Source organism: Aquarana catesbeiana, linkage group LG02 (genome assembly GCF_042186555.1).
Source record: "Aquarana catesbeiana isolate 2022-GZ linkage group LG02, ASM4218655v1, whole genome shotgun sequence".
Lineage (NCBI taxonomy): Eukaryota > Metazoa > Chordata > Amphibia > Anura > Ranidae > Aquarana > Aquarana catesbeiana.
Genome location: NC_133325.1, coordinates 351,622,540 through 351,635,538, shown reverse-complemented (window position 1 = coordinate 351,635,538; position 12,999 = coordinate 351,622,540). Strand labels below are relative to the sequence as shown.

Here is a 12,999-nt window from a genome sequence, read left to right as displayed (position 1 = left end):
CCCCTGTGACATGCAGACTGCCCCCCCCCCCGTGACATCCAGTCTGTGTGTAGCCAATACAGCTTGTTTCTGTTCCCCCGCTGTCATCCAGATGAAGCCACGTGTCTCGATGTGTCTTTGTGATGCACGGCGTGTGAGCAGTTAATATAAATCAGCTGTGTTTCGTCAGCAGTAGCTCTGCACTCGGTTTCTCTTGCCTGAAATCGGCACATGCCCAGTAGTAGCAGAGGATACCAAATTTCATTGGATAACCGATTTTACTGCTACAACGTCTCTGTCTACAGAGCCCCTGTCAGCACAGTCCCCGCCCAGGAGCAGAGGGTGACTCCCTGTACGTCGCATGTTGGTGATGTCAGAGCTCCGTTGCTAGGAGAACAGAGAAGCGACGGATACAAAGAATACACAGGAGCGATGTGAGATGGTGTACGAAGCGATCGAGGTGAGCCTTCCCTCCCTCCTTCTATCTGTCTCACCTATAGGGGCTGTTATTGCGGTCATGTTGGAGTCAGCCGCCCCCCATTAGTATTTAATGGCGGCTGAGTATAGAAATAGTGTGTGTTCTCCTGGGCTCTATGTTCCCTGTGTTCAGGAAGGGCTCAGCCTATATGAGACCCTATGAGAGATGTCATCCTGGGGAGAAGTGTATAGGGGACTGCTGTGTGCCTACATTGTACCAGGGCTCCTTCACACTATCTCTTTCGGGGCTCACTTACACTTGTGATTGGGAGGTGGGGTGGTAAAATCCCCTGGCTGAGAGACTTAATTACTGCCCCCCTTTTTTTGCTGCAGAAGCAGTGGCTGCATTGCTTTGCATTTATATCCCGCCTCCCTTTTCAGGTCAAAGGGGTCGTGCTGCAATTGCCCTGCAAATTTGAACAACGCAGATGGTTGTCTGGGTTTTTAAGGGGTTAAAACTAGTAGTGAGGAGGTAATACGTGACTCCTCACCGCCTGTCAAAAGCTCTCCTAAAGAGTGATCTGAACACAGATCACTCTTCAGAGACAAAGTAGGTGTAAATTATTATACAGGATTTATATAGCGCTAACAGTTTGCACAGCACTTTACAACACAAAGGCAGACTGTACAGTTACAATACAATCATTTCCCTTTGGGAATAATAAAGTATTCTGAATCAAGGAGGAATCGGAGGGCTGTGGTCGTTAGAGCTTACACTCGAGGAGAGCCCTTGAGGTGCAGAGATCAGCTCCTCACACCATATTACTGCACTGAGATCAGTTGTGGTTTATTGTGAGCATTAACCTCCCTGACGGTTTTCCCGAGTGTGGCTTGGGGTTACATTTCAGCACCATTAGCGGTAACCACGAGCCACGCTCAGGATTGCATTGCAGGATCCTGGTGTGGTATACTTACCTTGTCCCCAGGATCCTGCGATGTCCCCCCGCGGTGTCTCTGGGCTCTGTCCTCCACCCGAAGCTTCTTTGTAACAGGCTCCGTTCCCTGCGAGCCTCGTGACGCACAGGAGTGGAGCCTGGCAGCAAATTCAAAAAAGTGAAAAATCATAATATATACAGTACAGTTTAATCCTATAGATTGCATTACTGTATGAAATTATTTCACATCCCTTTTGTCCCCAATGCTTTGTCCAATGCCCTGCATGCAGTTCTATGTTATATATACTGTTCTTTCTGCCTGGAAACTGGAGATTGTCCATAGCAACCAAAAAGTGTCTCTTTACGTCAAAAGTGGCTTTAGATCAGCTAGAAAACAGTGATAGTAAATTAGAACACTTGCAGAATTGAGCGATAGTGAATCGTGGGGAAATTAATTTTATTATTATTATATTATTATTTTTTATAATTATTTATATTTGTTTATTAAAATTATAATTTATGATTTTGTGTTTCAAACTTCATCATACCCGGGATATCTACTAGACTCTTGGTGGACAGATTTATGAGTGTTATTGCTAAGAATTATGCCACGTACACACGGGCAGACTTTCCGACTGCACTGGTCCGACAGACCGAATCCGGCAGACAATCCGACTGTGTGTGGGCTGCATCGGACTTCCGACGGACTTTAGATTTGAAACTTGCTTCAAATCTTTACGTAGTAACTCCGCCGGACTCAGTTCCTGACGGAAAGCCCGTTCGTCTGTATGCTGGTCCGATGGAAAGCCCACTCGTCTGTATGCTGGTCCGATGGACCAGATACAATGCAAGGGCAGGGAACTGCATCTCGCGCTCGCTGCAATAGGAAAAACAAATTTTCCTATTGCAGCAAGCGCGGGGCATACCAGGCCCTTAGGTCTGGTATGGATTTCAAGGGGAACCCCCTACGCCGAAAAAGCGGCATGGGGTCCCCCCCCCAAAATCCATACCAGACCCCGATCCTAGCATGCAGCCTGGCCGGTCAGGAAAGGGGGTGGGGACGAGCGAGCCCCCCCCCCCCCAACCGTACCAGGCCGCATGCCCTCAACATGGGGGGGTGCTTTGGGGGAGGGGGCGCCTGCGGCCCCCGCCACCCCAAAGCACCCTGTCCCCGTGTTGATGAGGACAAGGGCCTCTTCCCAACAACCCTGGCCGTTGGTTGTCGGGGTCTGCAGGGGGCTTATCAGAATCCGGGAGCCCCCTTTAATAAGGGGGCCCCCAGATCCCGACCCCCCACCCTATGTGAATGAGTATGGGGTACATCGTACCCCTACCCATTCGCCTAGGGAAAAAGTGTCAATAAAAAAACACACTACACAGGTTTTTAAAGTAATTTATTAGACAGCTCCGGGGGGTCTTCTTCCGACTTTGGGTTGTCTTCTTCCGACTTTGGGGGTCCCTCCGGCCTCTTCTCCCGGTGTCCAGTTGGTTCTTCTCCGCTCTCTCCGGCCTCTTCTCCCGGTATCTGGTTCTTCTGCCTGCTCCTCCGCTATCTTCTGCCGCTCTTATTTGCTAGCGGTGGTCCGGACTTCTGCGTCGCTTTCTTCCTTTTTCTCTTCTTCCGATGTTGACACGACACTCTCTCCGGCTGTAATGCTGTCCGGGCGCTCCGCTATGACTTATATAGGCGGTGACCCCGCCCCCTTATGCCGTCACAGTCCCAGCATAAGGCATAAGGGGGCGGGGTCACCGCCTATATAAGTCATAGCGGAGCGCCCGGACAGCATTACAGCCAGAGAGAGCGTCGTGTCAACATCGGAAGAAGAGCAGAGGGAAGAAGGCGACGCAGAAATCCGGACCACCGCTAGCAAAAGAGCGGCAGAAGAACCAGATACCGGGAGAAGAGGCCGGAGAGAGCGGAGAAGAACCAACCGGACGCTGGGAGAAGAGGCCGGGGGGACCCCCGAAGTCGGAAGAAGACCCCTGGAGCTGTCTAATAAATTAATTTAAAAACCTGTGTAGTGTGTTTTTTTTATTTACACTTTTTCCCTAGGTGAATGGGTAGGGGTACGATGTACCCCATACTCATTCACATAGGGTGGGGGGCCGGGATCTGGGGGCCCCCTTACTAAAGGGGGCTCCCGGATTCCGATAAGCCCCCCGCCCGCAGACCCCGACAACCAAAGGCCAGGGTTGTCAGGAAGAGGCCCTTGTCCTCATCAACATGGGGACAAGGTGCTTTGGGGTGGCGGGGGCCGCAGGGCGCCCCCCTCCCCCAAAGCACCCACCCCCCATGTTGAGGGCATGCGGCCTGGTACGGTTCAGAGGGGGGGGCGCTTGCTTGTCCCCACCCCCTTTCCTGACCGGCCGAGCTGCGTGCTCGGATCGGGGTCTGGTATGGATTTTGAGGGGGACCCCATGCCGTTTTTTCTGTGTAGGGGGTTCCCCTTAAAATCCATACCAGACCTAAGGGCCTGGTATGCCCTCCGACGGGGCTTGCAAGGTGTCAATCTCGCCAATAAAAGCGGCGAGATTGACTACCTTTTCTAGTCCTGTCGTACCTGAGTCACGTTCAAAATGAACGGACTTGTCCGTGTGTGGGCAAGTCCGTTCATTCGGAAAGTCCACCGTAACTCCGTCGGAAGTCCGTCGGGAAGACGGGCGGACCTAGTCTGCCGGAAAGTCCGGTCGTGTGTAGGCAAGTCTGTCGGAAGTCTGCCGGAAAGACTGTCAGACCTAGTTTCCCAGAAAGTCCAGTCGTGTGTACGCTGCATTAGAGGCCTACAATATAAAATGCCAAATTTCCATGCAAAATAATTGTACCGCTTTGAGATGCAAAAATCTGACATAATCATACCGCCAGGGAGGTTAAGGATGAGCTCGGGCGTGTTCGCACACTCCACGTGCAGAGCCTGCCAGGAAGTCAGCACTGCGCTGCGCTAATCACAGGCAGTGAGACATTTTTCCTATGTGCGGCTGCAGAGATCGGAAAATGCCGACTTCCTGGCGGGCTCTGCATGAGGGCTGTGCGAACACGCCGGAGCTCATCCTTACTGTGCATTTTTACACAGCACAAATCGCTGCACTGCATCACAGTGCACTGCGCGGCATAGTGTGACGCTTTGTGACAATTCAAAGTACCATCCTTACACAACAGATGTCAGCCTGCACACATCTAGGTGTGCAGACTGATGTGAACTAGCTCAGACATGGAATATATACTCCTAGCATACAGCATAGTGAAATCAACCAAGTGTTTAATGGGGGAGTGACAACAGCTCCCAACTGGTCACAGTAAGGCTACATTCACACCGTCGATTAAGGGCAGTGCAATATGTAGTGGCAGTTCATGATGCTGCTAGGTGTGGCCACTGACTCTATTCACTATACTGACAGGTCGCCGGTGGCCAAAGCTATAATCGGCTCTCTCCATAGCCAGAGATTGCCTGCAGTGATTGCTGCTGAACCCTCCTTGTCTGCGTCCGGAAACAATCACCGCAGCCCATCTCTATCCAGCGATGTTGCACGAGAGACTCGGCTGCCCCTGGATTCTCCCTCCTGATTGGCTGAAACAGCAACAGAGTGCCATTGGTTGCCTGTGCTGTCAATCAAAATCAGTGATCCAATGAGGAGAGAGGGAATGGACACACAGAGCTGCAGCTCGGCTCGGGTGCCCCATAGCAAGCTGCTTGCTGTGGGGACACTCAGCAGGAGGGAGGGGCCAAGAGCCCCCGAAGAGGGACCTGGGAAGAGGAGGATCTGGGCTGCTTTGTGCAAAACCACTACAACAGAGCAGGTAAGTATGACACGTTTGTTAATTTGAAACACAAAAAAAAAAAAGACGACACTCTAGTATCACTTTAAGTGTGTTTGGACCAGGATCCCAAACCATGCGCATGAGCCCACCAAGAAGTTGTCACGTGTAAGGGACAATAATCTGTGTCAGGGAATGCCCCAGCTACAGGTTATTGGCCCAGTACAGGTGACAGCTTCCTGGTGGGTTTGCATACGTGGGTTCAGATCCTACTCCGAACACAGCAGAGCTCATCTTTAGTCATAATATGCAACATGAATAAGATATACATATACACTCACCGGCCACTTTATTTTATACACCTGTTCAATTGCTTGCTAACACAAACTGCTAATCAGCCAATCACATTTTAGCAACTCAGTGCATTTAGGCATCTAGACATAGCGAAGACGACTTGCTGAAGTTAAAAAGGAGCATCAGAATGGGGAAGAAAGGGTTATAAGTGACTTTGAATGTGGCATGGTTGTTGGTGCCAGACGGGCTAGTCTATTTCAAAAACTGCTGATCTACTGGAATTTTCAAGCACAACCATCTCTAGGGCTTACACCTGGTCTGAAAAAGTATCTAGTGAACAGCAGTTGTGTGAGTGAAAATGCCTTGTGGAGGTCTGAGAATAATGGGCAGACTGTTTCGAGATGATAGAAAAGCAACAGTAACTCAAATAACCACTTGTTACAACCAAGGTATGCCGAATACCATCTTTAAATGCACAACACATCCAACCTTGAAGCAGATGGGCTACAGCAGCAGAAGACCTCACCGGGTGCCACTCCTGTCAGCTAAGAACAGGAAATGGAGGCTACAATTCACACAGGCTCACCAAAATTGGATATTGGAAAATTGGAAAACGTTGCCTGCGCTGATGAGTCTCAATTTCAGCTGTGACATTCAGATGGTGGGGTCAGAATTTGGATTAAACATGAAAGCTGGGATCCATCCTGCCTTGTATCAACAGTGCAGGCTGGTGGTGGTGTAATGGTTTGGGGGATATTTTCTTGGTACACTTTGGGCACTTAGTACCAATTTATCATCGTTTAAATACCACGGCCTACCTGAGTTTTGTTGCTGATCATGTCAATCCCTTTATGACTACAGTATACCCATCTTCTGATGGCTACTTCCAGCAGGATAATGCACCATGTCACAAAGCTCAAATCATCTCATCACTGGTTTCTTGAACATGACAATGAGGTCACTGTACTCCAATGGCCTCCACAGTCACCAGATCTCAATCCAATAGAGTACCTTTTGGGATGTGGGGGAACAGGAGATTTGCATCATGGATGTGTAGCCAACAAATCTGCAGCAACTGTGTGATGCTATCATGTCAATATGGACCACAATCTGAAGAATGTTTCCAACACCTTGTTGAATCTATGCCATGAAGGATTAAGGCAGTTCTGAAGCCAAAAGGGGGTCCAGCCCGGTACTAGCAAGGTGTACCTAATAAAGTGTGCGGTAAGTGTAAATATCCAGCAGCGCATCTAGCTTGTTTCAAGGTGAAAAGCTTATTTGCTGACAACTTCTTGACCTTACAAAAGGTCTGACTTTGCCCCCTTTTCAACCCCTCCAGCTTCTGCTAGTTATTTCCTGGTATGAGCTCAGGTGGGTTTGGACACAGTTTTAAAGCTGTCAAAGATGGGAGCCAATCAGAGGGTGGGGAATACCTGTGCTGCCTATAATTGGCTGTCTTCTTTGACAACTTCCTGACAGGATAGCTAAGGCAAGTTCGGACTTCTGTCCCAACACTCCTGAGCCAATCCCTGGTTCAGATCCTAGTTCAAACCAACCTGAGCTATCCCGCCAGGAAGTTGTCACACCACAATGCCAATCATAAACAGTCTAGGCATTCCCCACTCCACATCCACATGTATACACACCCCTTGTGTATGTGTGACTGCAGGGTGGGTATGGTCTCGGCTGTTTATGATTGGTGGCGTGCAGTGATAACTTCCTGGCAGTATTGCTCAGCTGAGTTCAGACTAGAATCTAGAGGTGCACTGAAAACAAATCCGCCAAAAAAATGGTGTTTTTGGCATGCGTCCGAAAGAAAAAAAGATGCAGATAATGGCATTGAAAAGGGGGCGGTCCACCCTGGGTGCCACACATTGCGGGGGTGTCATCCTGGTGCGCCCGTCAGAGTCCTCCCCTCCCTTCTCCCCTCCTTTTGTGTGTTGCGCAGACCAGCGATCTCTCGCTGTGTTACAGAGCTGAAATGTTCAGCAGCCCCTGTAACAATGTCCCGCCTCATGTGATAGACGGCATGCTAATGCAATTGTCGGGAAATTGAACCGGTGTGACGTGTATTATAAGAGCCAGTCTAGGAGGCGGGACTTTGTTACAGTGGCCACCCGGCCCGGGCAATTCAAATCCAGCTCCGTGACACAGCGGGACATCGCCGCTCTGTGTGATTCAGGCACTGGTGAGGCGGCATCTGATGGGCACTGGTGAGGAGGCATCTGATGGGCACTGGTGAGGAGGCATCTGATGGGCACTGGTGAGGCGGCATCTGATGGGCACTGGTGAGGCGGCATTTCAATATTTCTTTTTAGTAAAATCTAATTATGAACATTTCAATTACATGACCAAAACCCACTATGTTATATACTGTATATATTTATATCTTGGAGTATTAACAGGATATCATAAAAGCATTTCACTGCCAAACATTGGGATGTACATGTAATAGTTAAAATCTAATTTCAGAGAAGAAGATAGCAAGTGGACTGTGAACACTAGTAAAAGCCATCTAGCTTAGACCTGCAATGGCAGAAGACAGCAGAAGAATGGAAGAAGAGGACCGTGGCCCGGGGGCTGCCTTCCAGGTTTTTGTTCTCATGGAAGACCTTCTGGATAAATTGAGGCTACTTAACTATGAAGATGAAGTTCTAAAAAAGCATAACATGAGGCCAATTTCCAGGTCAGTAAGGCTTGTAAGTTGCTGAAACTCGTGTACTCATTATACAACTAGAATATGTTAAGTCTATTTATATCTACTGATTCCCAGATATGTTGATTGTAGGTTGCATATAAGGTCCTCACTCACTATAGAGCCACTCATCATATAAACCAATGTACAAAATTACCCTTCAAGTAGTCTGATTGCATGGTGTTAAAATAGTAAACCCTAAGGCTCCATTCTCACTTGTGCAACTTCAAAATTGTGCGATTTCCATAGCTGCATTACAGTGTGACTTTTATGCGATTTTTGGTGCAACTTTGGCTTTGACCATGTGACACTGTGTGCTCTAGAAGTTGCATGTATATCATTCAGGTGCAAATTTCATGTGACTTTTGAGGTTTTATATTGAAGTCGAATCGCTGCAACTTGTCGCACAGATATGAACAGTACTCAATGGAAAACATGGTGTGCAACTCGTCATGCAACTTTGGGGTCTGAAGTCGCATTACAAGTCGCACAAGTGTGAATGGGGCCTTACTGAATGACATAGGAATGGTATTTGTTTACCCACCTAATTTGAGCCAGCATGGCTCAAACAAATTATCCTGATGACACCTCCATGTGACTAATGATAGAGCTGTAATTCACTATTGTAGCCTATGATACATATAGTAAGGTTCGTCCTCTTCCAGCAGGTCCACAAGCACCTTCCCCTCTGTGCTCTAATATATATACTGTATATACCCTTCCTTGCTCTAATGTACAATGTGTATTTGTTTGTGCTTCCTTTGAAATAAAGAAACTGAGGTCTAAGCCTTCCCAGCTCTATTCATAACAAAATAAAATGTTTTGAATTAGGTTTAAAGTGGTTCCAAAGGCATTTTTACCCTAATGCTCTCCCTGCAATTAGGTAAAAAATGTCCCTGTAGTTGTATTGCCTCCTCACCGCCCTAAATACTTACCTAAGTCCTTTCTCAATCCAGCACTGTGCCTGTCTGCAGCGGTGATCTTCACTATCAATGCTCTCACAGGACACAGAGGCAGGAGCCATTGGCTCCTGCTACTGTCAATTAAATCCTGTGAGGAGAGAGTGGGGGGCGGGCCACACAAGCTCCCCCCCCTATAGCAGCCGGCTTGCTATGGGGACACTCGCAGTAGAGGAGAAGCAGAGAGTGCTGGCGGGTGACCTCAGAAGAGGGAGGTATGGGACCACTCTGTACAATGCCATTGCACAGTACAGGTAAGTATAACTTGTTTATTTAAAGCGGAGTTCCACCTGAAAGTGGACGTTCCTCTTTAAGGACTCCTCACCCCCTGACATGCCACATTTGACATGTCATTTTTTTTCTTTGGGGGGAAGCGGGTAACTAGTTTTGACAGGTACCCAGCTCCCACTTCTGCTCGGGCTGCTTAGGCGGCCCCTCCCTCCCTGCAATCTTCCAGGACACGTCACAGGTCCCAGAAGATTGCTCAGCCATTCAGGACTGCCCACGGCAGTGATGCCGGCGACGCGAAGAGGAGAGGGAGAGAAGCGAGGCTTCAGGCGGCCGCACCGCTGGATTGTGGGACAGGTGAGTGTCTGTTTATTAAAAGTCAGCAGCTACACTTTTTGTAGCTGCTGATCTTTAATAAACACAATAACGGCTGGAACTCCACTTTAAGCCTGGTACCTCTTTCCACTCCTTTTTCGGATATGCAAACCAAATTATTTTGTTTTTTTTACAGTTTTATGTTTGTTTTTTTGTGTCTCCACTATTACTATATGATTACTTTGCAATTTCTTCTTTATGTTTATATTTTTTACATGTTCAAAATAAACAGCTACTACTATTATGTTATGAATAAAAAATTAGCCTTTAAAATCACATTAAGAAATATGTTTTGCAACAGCCTTCTGTAATGCATGTATGTTTCCTTCAACAGATTGTATTTTGCCTTGCCTACAAACTCCGGGGAGCAGTTCTTTATGTTTTGCACACTTGCAGCTTGGCTGATAAACAAGGCTGGACACCATTTTGAACAGCCACAAGAATATGATGACCCTAATGCTACAGTTTCCAAAATCCTCACTGAGCTCCGGTCATTTGTAAGTTGCACTTTAAAGGATTCACCATATGAGAATGGACTGAAAGGTCAGCCTGCCTAAAACTGGAGCTTTAGCTGTTTGTAGATTCATCCATTGGCTTTGTTCATTATATCTCTCAAAGATTCCATGCGGATCCTCTCTATTTCCCACTGCCATTATTTCTTACTCCTCTCATGCAGCAGGATGCATTTATGTAATGTAAAATATAAAATGCATTGGAATACTAAGACCCTGCTATAATGGACAGACCTGGTAGCTTAGATTCATTGCTTTTGCTGTCAAGACATATAAAAAGTTAGATGTAACCTCTAAACTGCTAAAAGAAAGGAAATGCTTGGACTGTAATTATTTTTGTTCTGGTCTGTCTCTCAGGGTGGCACAGCTGACTTTCCTCCTTCCAAACTAAAGGCAGGCTATGGAGAACAAGTGTGTTATGTGCTTGATTTCCTAACAGAAGAAGTTTTAAAACATACAAACTTTACCTGGAAAAGGTGAGAGATGCTGTGAAGTATGATGTGAAAATAGAATCTTATTATCCAGACCTTGATTGTTTCATTGCACTGAAATAACATACGGCAAAACAATAAATGTGCAGAAACTCATAGCGAACTAGAATCAAATTAAAAAGCATCATCATTAATAAAACTAATTAAATAAAAACTATTATTATTATTGATTGGCTGCTCTGGAGTACTGCACACTACTGGAATAGAATAAAGCTGGTATGATAGGTAAAAAAAAAGTTTATAGGTGCAAATAATCCTTTAATTGCATTCTTCATGTATTCTTTGTGGCCACCAAATTTTTGTTGCTTTTAACCTGGTTGTACATGGCTTGAATTTCCTGTCGAATCGGACAAAATTCTAGATGCAGGTGTCCCTGTTGGCACCGCCTGGCTCCACAAAAGTTGATTGAAAAAACGACAGAGCCAGGCAGGTGCAAGGTTGTCAGCCGAACAGTGACTGCATTCTGTCAGCTGCTCTTACTGTTCAAATATTCAGACAGTCACAGCACTAAAACAGCCGACCGGAGAGATTTCTCCATCCATCCACATTCCACATATTGATTTCTAATCTGTAACTCTACTATACTATGGGGTAGATTTACTAAAATTGCAGAGTGCAAAATCTGCAGCTGTGCATGGTAAGCTAATCAGCTTCTAACTTCAGCTTGTTCAATTAAGCTTTGACAATAAGGCCCCTTTCACACAATTGGACCGTTCAGGTCCGCCTGCCAGTTTTGTCGGCGGACCTGAACTGGCGCTCCATGCTAGTCTGTTGAGCGACTGATGTCAGCGGTGACATGTCCGCGGACATCCGACCCGTTCCGATCCGCTAAAAGCAGACGGATGCCTCTACGTTCAGATCCGTCGCTATCGGATCGGGTGAGATCTCATGAAAACGGACATGCTGTCCGTTTTCGTCCGATCTCTCCATAGAAACCAGCGGCGCTCGATAAGCCCCTCCCTGCTCAGTGAGCAGAGAGGGACCTGTCATCCGCCGGCTCAGCGGAGATCAACGGAGAGATCTCCCGCTGAGCCAGCAGACTCCGTGGAAGCGGATCCGCCTCGTGAGATTGAGGCCTAAAACCTGAAAGCTGGTTTCTATGCAGAGCTGCACCAGTTTTAGTAAAATCAACCCCTATGGCTAGCCCTATTCATGACAATAATGGCATATTTCTTTGATTTTCCCTGAAAATGTGTTTTTTACTTAAATGACAAAGAGGAAAAAGGAAAGCTAAGCCACATTAACTTATCTGGGCACTGACAAAATAGCCTTGTTACTTCACAATGTGCAGTTATACTTTGCTTTAAACTGCTTTTGCCACTTGACCTGCAAGCATACAATATTGTATGTTCCATAATACTCAGTGGACTTATCATTAGGAATATTAGTAGGCATGCTTTAGTCTACTGGGAATATTACAGTACGCTTTAAATAACTTTGTTTTCTTTATGAATTCTACAGGTAAATAACCATGTTTCGGGCCTAGAAAGAAATTTTGATAATCAAAATTTAATTACTTCTGCCCTCCTCCCCCTTTTTTTTTTTTAATCTTTTTAGGCTGTGTTAACACCATCCCCACATCCGTCTCAAGCAGGGGTCCGGTGCATGCCGGTTCACCGTTTCAGGTCCGATTTCAGCCAGAATTTTGGGCTGAATTCAGACCAAAAGACGCACATCGTTTTTTTGCAAAACGCACCAGACCTGCTGCGGAGATATGTGAACTGGCTCCATAGAGAGCCAGCCAAAATCTCCTGCTATTACGAATTGGATGCAGGGAACAATGGTGTGAACCCAGCCTAAATGCTGTAGTACCCTTTTTATACTATGTTTTTTTTATTATGCCTTTTCCATTTCAGGCCTGTATACCCTTCAGAGGAGTTAGATGAAGAGGTTATAGTGGAGGATGATGCAGAGTTAACATTAAATAAATTTGAAGATGAAATTGTTGTGAGTATTATGAATTTAATAAGTATCTGCAGAAAAAGGGGCTTCCACTCGGAATTGGTTAAGCTGAACTTATGCCATAAATATGAAGACTATTAGAAGAACAACATATATTAAATGTAACTTTTAGCGAGTAGGTCTGAATAGAACCCTTCTTAAGGATAAACTGTAATAGTTTTGGGTCAATATTTTTTTTTCTGTTTTTAACCACTTGACCTACAGAAGATTTACCCCCCCCCCCCCCCATGACCAGGCCATTTGTTGCGATACGGCACTGCGTTACTTTAACTGACAATTGCGTGGTCATGCAACGCTGTACCCAAATAAAATGTGTGTCTTTTTTTCCTCCACAAATAGAGCTTTATTTTGGTAGTATTTGATCACCACTGCATTTTTTTTTTTTTTGTTTTTTTTTG

General features: G+C 46.4%; 1 protein-coding gene across 1 annotated transcript in view; it reads left to right on the top strand.

The window, feature by feature from the left end:
• Positions 1-263: 263 nt before the first annotated feature.
• IFT57 (intraflagellar transport 57) overlaps positions 264-12,999 on the top strand; it is a 29,051-nt gene continuing 16,315 nt past the window's right edge. The window contains exons 1-5 of the mRNA XM_073614976.1: positions 264-439; positions 7,852-8,065; positions 9,971-10,133; positions 10,506-10,624; positions 12,496-12,586. Of these exons, the coding sequence (XP_073471077.1) occupies positions 7,911-8,065; positions 9,971-10,133; positions 10,506-10,624; positions 12,496-12,586 (528 nt within the window). The 5' untranslated portion in view covers positions 264-439; positions 7,852-7,910. The remainder of the gene's footprint in view (positions 440-7,851; positions 8,066-9,970; positions 10,134-10,505; positions 10,625-12,495; positions 12,587-12,999) is intronic.